At 52.3% G+C, this 9,070-nt stretch overlaps 3 protein-coding genes across 3 annotated transcripts; 2 read left to right on the top strand and 1 right to left on the bottom strand.

Annotated features, from left to right (window-relative positions):
• Window positions 1–858: 858 nt before the first annotated feature.
• Window positions 859–2,271, top strand: CTRU02_213729 (lysine methyltransferase; the record flags this gene model as incomplete). Its single annotated transcript, XM_036733284.1, has 2 exons — window positions 859–1,585; window positions 1,655–2,271. 2 exons carry the CDS (start codon window positions 859–861, stop codon window positions 2,269–2,271), a joined length of 1,344 nt encoding a protein of 447 aa, XP_036574975.1.
• An 892-nt stretch (window positions 2,272–3,163) lies between these two features.
• Window positions 3,164–4,634, bottom strand: CTRU02_213728 (oxoglutarate iron-dependent oxygenase; the record flags this gene model as incomplete). The annotated part of the gene is made up of 2 exons (XM_036733283.1): window positions 3,164–3,849; window positions 3,905–4,634. 2 exons carry the CDS (start codon window positions 4,632–4,634, stop codon window positions 3,164–3,166), a joined length of 1,416 nt encoding a protein of 471 aa, XP_036574974.1.
• Window positions 4,635–6,237: 1,603 nt separating this feature from the next.
• On the top strand, window positions 6,238–8,120 carry CTRU02_213727 (yap-binding protein; the record flags this gene model as incomplete). The annotated part of the gene is made up of 2 exons (XM_036733282.1): window positions 6,238–7,098; window positions 7,152–8,120. The coding sequence occupies 2 exons, from the start codon at window positions 6,238–6,240 to the stop codon at window positions 8,118–8,120; spliced, it is 1,830 nt and encodes a 609-aa protein (XP_036574973.1).
• Window positions 8,121–9,070: the final 950 nt, after the last annotated feature.

Here is a 9,070-nt window from a genome sequence, read left to right as displayed (position 1 = left end):
TTAAATATTAATATAGGGTATGTACCTTAATCAGTAGTAGGACGTAATTAGTAACTGGTCCGTGTACCTGACCGATTAAAAATTCCATGGTCAGGTGGACCTACTTCACCTCAATACAGCCAATCATAAAATTGGTCAGATAGACCCATAATTCATTTAAATAAGTGGGTAATTGGTCAGGTTATCCCCCCCCCCCCAATGGTCGCCTTGACCACACCCTCGGATTGCCTCGGGTGCCACGGGCAGCGCCGTATGGCATGGAAGACGAGACGAGCACATGAGAGGGGGAAAAAGCCAAGAAACAGTCTGGCACATGCTGCAGTATCAATCAGGGAAAAGAAAGGAAATCGTCAACTTGATAACAGACAAGCCGATACAATATTCCTAGGCATAAGCACTCCAGGCTTGGGATTTCCCAGGTACCAGGGTTGGCAAAGCTCGCGGACCTTGTCACGTCTCCCGCGACTGCAACTGCGCTGTGCATCACCGCCGCTCATCGCATCCTCGAATGTCTCTCCCCTGCTTTACCACCCCCGCGAGCATCCCAAACGCTGGTCTAATTCAGCCTGCGCCGAGCTCGAACCCCGTCCCGCCATGCTTCACATCGGAACGCCAAGGGTCCTGAAAGCCTTCTTGATTGTGAATGACTTTATATCATTCCATATCCCACCCTTTTTCTTTTCTTAAAGAAGTAAGTCAGGAGCAGGTTTGGATATAGATTAATGGGACGAGGTTGCGTCTCTGCCTTTCTTCAGTCATCTTCTATTCTTCGTCGTCGTCTTCTTCTTTTTCTTCTCTCACATATCTTTTTACATTGTGTAGATCACAATCAGCGTCTTGTAATCGATACCTCATATCATGAAGCCCTCACTTTTCCTCCTCGGCGCCGGCTCCGCCCTCGCTTTCCGCGACTCCATCTCCTCGCGCTCTGACGACATCTGCATCTCCTCCCAACTTCTCACCGCGTCCTCGAGCAACCCCATATGCCGTAACAAGGACGGCGTTGAGCTCTATAGCTCACAGGGTCAAACTCCTCTAAAGAGCTCATCCCACACGAGCTTCGCATGGACCAAAACTTCCCCCTGCTTCAAGAACGGAACTGATGCCATCGAGTTCTGCATCTTCCACAACGCAAACTACGGCGGCAAGGGCATCTCCATCATCACGGACGCCGACCGCGCTTCCCACATCACCAATAGCTGGGGCTTCACCAGGCCTGAGTCTCTCGCGGGCACGAACCAGCCCCTTCCCAAGTATGAGGTTGCCGCCGTGCCCGGCAAGGAGTACGGTCTCGTGGCTACGCACCGCATTGCTCGTGGCGAGGTCATCATCAAGGAGACTGCCACTCTGCTCATCGACTATGCTGCCTTTGCCAACGTTCCTCCCGAGGAGATGAGGAAGATGAAGGCTCACGCCGTCGACTACCTCAAGTTCAATCACCGCAGCCAGTTCCTCAACATGTCCAGCCACGGATTCCACGGCGACCACTTGTCCATGGTCGACAAGATCCTCGTCACCAACTCGTTCGATGTCGAAATGGACGATTCCAAGCGTGACGATGACTTTTACGCCGTCTTTGTCAACAGTAAGCTCCCCCATAAACGGTGGAACAACACAACCTCCGTGCGTCAAAATTGACTAACACGCATCACAGCTTCCCGTATGAACCACGACTGCCGCCCCAACGTCGACTACTGGTTCGACCCCCGCACCCTCACCCAACGCACCACCGCCATCCGCGACATCATGCCTGGCGAGGAGCTCACTCTCTCCTATATCGACCCCATGCAGTCCCGTGAGGCCCGTCGTGAACGCCTGCACTCCACCTGGGGCTTCCACTGCTCCTGCCACCACTGCACGCAGTCCCGTCTCAAGACGGACGCCTCCGATGACCGTATCGAGCAGATTGCGCTCTTGCGCGAGGAGTTCAACGACTACAGCCCTGCGTCCCGCGCCACGCCTCAGATGGCGGAGCTGCTCATCTCCCTGTACGAGCAGGAGCAGAATTGGAGCTTGCTGAGCGAGGCCTATACCCTCGCGGCCATCGAATACAACGGCGTGGGCGAACCTTGGGTTGCCACCAAGTACGCTCGGCTAGCCATCGAGGCCGGCCTGACGACTCTCTGGGAGGGTCACGGCGACGTCATTGAGATGACGAAGCTCGCTGAAGACCCGTGGTCTCACTGGAGCTGGATGCTGCGCACGCGCAAGAGATACAGCTGGGGCGAGAAGAGAGTTGTCGAGGTTGACATGGATGAAGACGATGATTAAAAACATGGACTCTCATTCATTTACGACGCACACCAAAAAAAAAGAAAAAAACCCCTAAAAACTAAAAACTAAAAGGGAAAACCCAAAAGGCAAATACATATGATGTATGAGGTTGTTGGATGTGTGTACGCATTTTATTTTTTGACATATCGGGCGGGTTATCCCCAGGTCAAGGCGTCCCGGGCAGGCGTTGGGGGGTTTATTCGGTTTGGAATCAGGTAGCATTTGACATCTCTGGAAATCCCACAGAATTTCTCTCCTTAATTATCGTCGTGATCATTTTTTGTTCCCTCTTTTTCTTTTTTTTTTTGAAGGTGATTGCTATATTTCCAGCCATGTGCTCCGTATACTCATCGTACGGTCTTACGGACTGCCTTCTTTGCACCGACGGGATTGCAGTTGTCTTCTTTTTCTTGTCGTGATGCTGACCACCCCCCCTTCCCCACATTATAGTATCCCGTGTATGACTGTCTCATCCAAGGACTGTGTCTTGGCGTGTCCCTGACAAGACCGACTTCATGATTCACGCTTGCTGACAATGCACGCTTCAAGTTTCTTAGACGACATCTCTTGTGGGGAGGAAAAATACAAGTTTGCGTACGTGCCCCAGAGATGAGCCCAGGGAAAATGTCTCCGTGAGTTGCGTTTGTGAATGATTCGTGTATCGTCATTTCATGTGTCTACCTGTGAGGCACGCTGCGAAGGACTCCTTTAACCGCTTTGCCAGACGATGTCTAATGTCTCCAGCCTTCCCCTTCGTCATGACATTGGGGTTCCGGATCCTGGGTATCAAAGCCAAGTGATGCGAGAGCCGCCGAAACCTGACCGCTACCAACTCCTTTACGAAAAAAAAGAAAAAGCATACCCATATGTCGAGCCGCAAGAAAGACGTCTAAAATGTGAGGGACGGCAGGTGAGGTGCCTTGCCGTCCATATGCCAAGGCATCGTGACGACACGGGTATCAAGCTCCGCCCCTGCGTACCGCCTAGCAACCTCGGTCCACGCCTCCACTGTCCGATCCCACGGCTTGAACTCGAAGCTGCTTGTCCAAGTAATCTTTGCCTTACCATCTTCGACTTTGTACTCGAGCTCATGCTTGCCTGCGTACATTAGAGGGCGTTGCTTGACCGTCATGTGCTTAAGAGCGGGCATTGTGTACGCGAGTCGTGCTGCAGCTAGCGACACACTCTGGCGAAAGTCGATGAGATCGGAGGACTCATTAATATCATCACCCTGTTTGTGCCACTCGGTATTGTACCAAATGGACCCATAAGAGACGTGCATCGTCTCCAAACGCCAGAAATCGGGCTTATAGAGGCGAGTCATAAGAAAGGGCTCCGTGTCATCCATACCCTGGGGCCAGTAGGGCCGCAAGAATTCCCGGATACGCACAACGTTGGTGATGTTCAAGTGTTTAAGATGCCGAGCAGTATTGCGTAATTTCTCGCAGAGCCTTTGGCCGCTGTCTGCCTCTGCCAGAGCTTCATGGGGAATTTGACGCCACGAAGAGATGGTGTTGGATGATATTGATAAGCTTTGCAGGGAGAGCGGCCATGTGGTCATGGAGCCGGCGAATTCTTGATGAGCATTAGTAAACGGCACAACAAAACATCAAACATGCTAGCTGCTCACGATTAAAGTGTATTTTCCGTGTCTCCTTCCTTCTATCCTTTAAGACATCAAAAGCTGCTTCTTGAAGTCCCGGAAGTCTGGCGATGATATCGGCATGAGCGGCCGGCATCAAGGCTCGGTGGTTCTGGGGGCTCGCTTTGAAGGAGCGAATGACCTGCACAAAAGGCAGCAGATTCATCCGGGCGAATTCTTCATCGTGACCGACAAAGTCTATCCAGGAATCTGCAAATCGCTTCTCTCCGATGTCTTTGATATTCCATCTACGCCGCTGCCACAGTTCAAAATTCGCATTGCGGAGGTCACTTGGCGAGGAGATACTTAAAGTCAAGTCGATGCCGTCTCGATGAGCCTCTTCCAAGGTCCACGAACTCATCAAACGAAAGAGGCCATATACTGCTCGTGTGAAGCAGGTATTATTTTCAGCCTTGTCTTCCCAAGTCTCCTTCTTTTCGCAGGGATCATTGTCGTAGGTGGGCAGTTGAACATAGAGGTTAATCTGTCTCAAGAGCCCTCGGCGAGAGCCCACCAGGGAGGTCTCAAACTCATCCAGGCCGGACTGAGTGACCCGAAGAACTGAAAAGTTGTAGCGTTCAACGATGGCCTGCCATTCCTTACAGACCGAGGCGTAGCCAGCGATGGAGTCTGATTCATCGCCGTGCCGCCAGTGGTCGACAAGGCACTCAACCACTGTCGCACGGAGTTCCGGAGGGAGCTGATAGAACCTATCCATTATGCTCGCTTAGACAGAGGCGCCGTGGGATCAGGATAAGAGGTGACGGCTACGAGGAAGGTCTGCTGGCCCAGCAAAAGGGCAGGTGAAGTTGCAGGATGAGACGGCAGGAGGTTGACTGAAGTTCGGGTGTAGCCTGCACCTCCGCTGAGGCAGCGGTCGGTAAGTGTCGGTCAGAGTGAGGTAGGGCGTTCGTAGCGGCAGGCGGGGAGGGTGCACCTGATCCGATTAGAGAGTGAGCTGGGAGCCCAAGAGGGTTTGGGACATGAGGGTACATGCGCCAAGCGCTGTGAGGGACCCCAAGGCACCTCTTTGGCAGCCTGCGGAGGTACTGTGTCCCCGCCTGGAGGTACTGAGCCGTGACCCACTGGTCCGTCGATAAGTACCGGGCCGCTCCTCAATGAGGTGGTAGTGAGAGAGGGCCTGGGTGAGCAACGTGTGCGGGGGTTGGAGCGCCAGGTGACACTCTCACAGAGACCATCCGGTTGAGCAAGGTATAGCGGGAAGGGAGGGAACGTCAAAAAGTAAGTGGCTGTTGATGAGACGGAGTTGTGGAATCTTTCGTGATGTTTCTCGCTTGAATACCAAACATGGAACAAACAACCCAACCCGACATAGAGAAACCACTGCAAACAAGGCAGGAAGCCAGGCCGGGTACCGTCCTTCACGGTCGTACCTGCCTCCTTCTGCTTGCCCATCCCAGCCGCCAAGTCTTATCGTAGTGCATCCCGTTATCTTGGCTTCACCCACCCCACTTGCTATCGATACCTAAACCTCCGGGCACTTATCGATAGCAGATAAGTAGATGGTCATATGTAGAAATCCCGAGTTCTCTGCTCTGTTTACACGGCCCCCATTCTGTCCCGCAGATTAAAGGGATGAGGGTCATCTAGTTTCGCACTTTGTTCGGATGCTTCCAGTGTCAAGCATAAATCAAACGCTAGCCGATCTATCCAAGATGCCACTTCTCCTGAAAATCCTCAGATCGCACAGCCCACCCCAGGCCGGGCCAGGCTTGCCAATTGCCAGACCACTCCAAGACACAACAGACACAACACCTGACAACAACCACAGCACTCACCGCCAAGCCTCCACCAGGGCCTCAGGACTCCCCGCCACTGTTGCGGGATGGAACCAACCCGTCCCGATGGGTGGTTTCACTCACCTTCAGTCAGTGTCAGTGACAGGCCACGTCTGCACTAACCAGCGACGGCGGGGCAGATTTCAGTGGGGTTTTCTAGTGCACTCTCGACCCATCATCCATGAATCTCGCTGAATCAGGGCTAGTGCGGGGTTCCTGCTGCGCCCACTGCTGGCATTTCTGGGTCTGCAGCACCTCACCATTTCCGCCTTTAGTTGTCAGTGAGAGAGTGCTGTGTGGAGGGTGAATTGTGTATAGTGCTAATTATATGCCCAGTGGGGAGAAATTGGAGTTGGAACCCTTGCTCATGTCAGGTTTACAAGCTCCGATGACGAAAATCGGAAGGCGCAGCCTCTTTTCTTCTTTCTTCATCTTCACCTCTCATCCATCACTGGCGAACAACCAGTTTTTTTTTTTTCCCTCTCCCCCAAACAACCTTTGTGCGACGGCACAACAGACCTGATGATTGAAGCCGCTGCTATTCCGACTGCTCCTGTAATGGCAGACCCCTCCAAGGGCCTACAGGCCCTTCGTGAGTCCAAGCCGCCTGCGACCGACACCTTCACCTACCTGACCATTATTGGTGAGGTCCTATCCCCTGAGATCCTGCCAGAGCTCAACGACATCCTCCAGGATGCGCAGCTCACCCAGGACATTGGCTGGGATCTGGTTGAGATGCTCGTCCCCGTTCATGGGAGCGAGCAATGCCTGGAGACGATTGCACAGCTGGGCAACCCCCGAGAGGTGATCCTCAAGGTTCTGGAGGTCCTCGAAAAGATGGTCGACGATGCTACCGACGAGGAAGATGATGAGCAAACCACTGCGACATTCGTCAACTTGGTTAGCATGCTTAGCATCCTCCACAAACGCCTCAACGTTGCGCGACCTTCTCGCTTCGTTCACACAACTCTCCAAAGCGTTTATCGCACATATCATCCACGCAACCCCGAGATGACTGCTGCAGTCATCGCCCTTATCCGCTCCCTATCTGGCGAAAAGCGCCCGCCGCTGCCTACTCGTCAGTCTAGCAACAAGCTCGACACTCCCTTCAAAGATAGCGACCCCACGAAGAACGCACCTGACCCCGAGGCGGGGAAGTCCCAACAACTTGCGCCGACCGAGCCGGCTACAACGAAGCGACTACTGCAGTCTTTCATCACCTGCATAATTGAGGCGTATGTCAACTGCACGAGCATGGAGTGGGCATCTCGCCTCTTGGAGTTCTACAACCCAGAACGCGTGGTGGTCCGAAAAAGCATGTTGCGTGCTTTCAAAGAGGACGGTGACTTTTTGGCACGGGACGCTCTGGTTGGCCAGCTAGTGGTATGGGTCTTCGTCTGATGTTGTGGACGGACGAACTGCTAACAAAAACTTAGGCACTTGCAGGAGATCTTGGATTAACCAGAGTGCATGCTCTGTCAGTGAAGGAAATTTTTGAAGGTTCCATCGTCAACAGCCCCCTATCCATCGAGACCGATGCCCTCACTCCCGAGGCAATAAAGCTTTCTACTGGAGGTGTCTGGTGTCTGGTTGCATACTGGCTATTTTCGGCAGAAGTATTCGACGCAGACTATGAAGAGGTGCAAATGACAATGTTCCCAGACCACATTAAGTTGTTGCAGGGCTTCCTCAGCGACGATCCTCAGACTCGCATCGTTGGCAACCCGGGTACGACTGAGGCACTGATTGTCATGGGACTGTGGTTAGAGAACTACAAGCGTATATCCCACACAGATGGGACTAGCGACTTCATGCCCTATCATCACTTACTTACGCTAGTCTCGGTCTTTCACCCTTCTCTGTCCGTGCGAAATGCTGCGACAACTCTTGCCGGCCTCGTTCTTCACGATGATCCCGATGACAACGATCGTCTCAAGATTCTGGAGGATCTACTTGAGAACTGCATCTTCTCCGCTCTGCAGGCATCTGCAGTCTCGTGGTTGCGAGAGGAAATAATCATTGCTCGCAAGCGCAAACTTACCAACAAATTCGCGACAACAGACGCTATTGATACCCTACAGTACGCCTTGTTCCCCAATATGGCGTTTCTCAAAGAACAGGACGTCACCGCACTCTGGGAGTATTGGGTGCAGAACTTCCCATTCCACCTTCAGGTGGCCAACTTCGCGTATTTCCTGTTCGCGAGTACCGACCTTCAGCATCTAGTGCCGGCAAGTATGCCTGGCGCTGTCGAGCAGCGCTATGTCGAGCCGCTGCTACACGCAGCCAAGACACTTCAGACTGCCATTGAGAAAAAGGAGATTGACGACCAGGAACAGGGCGGTGAGGTGGTGACACAACTCGAGATTCTGACCATGCGGTTAAAGAGTTTGCCTTTGCAGTGAACTTTGTGTGTATATCAGTTGCTGGATGTCATGGGAGTACCGGCGCGGGTAAGCCGAATTGCTCTCTGATTTGAAGGCCTTGGTTTTCTTGGGGGGAAAGGTTCATGATGGAGTCTCTTATGAATTACGAATTACCTAGGCTGTTGAGCAACAAGCAGCAAACAATCTAAGAATTACTGTATCCTACGTCCTTAGCCACATGTCGCCTGTGCTGTCTAAACGGAGTCGGCAGTGCAATGCATGGTTTCATTAGCCGACTGTGGCAGCTCCTGGGAGTGACTTTTGTACATTGACTACCAGCTTGCGTCCGGAGAGATGCCTGATACATGAATTAGAGGCCAGCGCCTTTCCCCTTGAAATCTTGAACCTGACGCCGCATACCATAGAGACGACCTTCGCTTCGCTGCAACTGGACAGAGCATGCAATATGTAAAGAAAGTGGGAACTTTTGGGCATAATCATCTCCAGAGCAATGTGGCCACAATGTCACTATGGTTAGGATGTTGTTATAATGCGTGACGCTTGATGGTCCATTCCATAGGGCTCATAGTGATTAATCGTTCAAATAAGTTTTGGATTCCAGCCTTTAACATTAGCTTCGTTCGTCGCTTTGTCTTTGCTCTTGCGGCCCGGCTACCAGAGTAGACCAGTAATGACAACTTAAAGAACCTAGATCAGAGGTGTGCTATTTCTCAACTGATTAACACTGTGTCTGACGGAATGGCTCTTGCTGCGATAATCTATTCGGTGGAACATTGCATGGCGCTGAGCTTTTTTATTTTTTAAGCTTTTGTTAAGGAACAGTTTCTGGCCGAAAACAACCCATGCAGCGGACTGAAACTGGGCTGTGGTGTCGGGACAAGAGCTTCACGATGCGGTGCCCTTGGACTCGTACGGAAACCTCCTCAGGTAGCCTGCATTTCATCCATTTGCATAGAGCACCAACCACA

Source organism: Colletotrichum truncatum (genome assembly GCF_014235925.2).
Source record: "Colletotrichum truncatum strain CMES1059 chromosome Unknown Contig_0010, whole genome shotgun sequence".
NCBI classification, from domain to species: Eukaryota; Fungi; Ascomycota; class Sordariomycetes; order Glomerellales; family Glomerellaceae; genus Colletotrichum; species Colletotrichum truncatum.
This window is presented reverse-complemented; position numbering and strand designations above follow the sequence as displayed.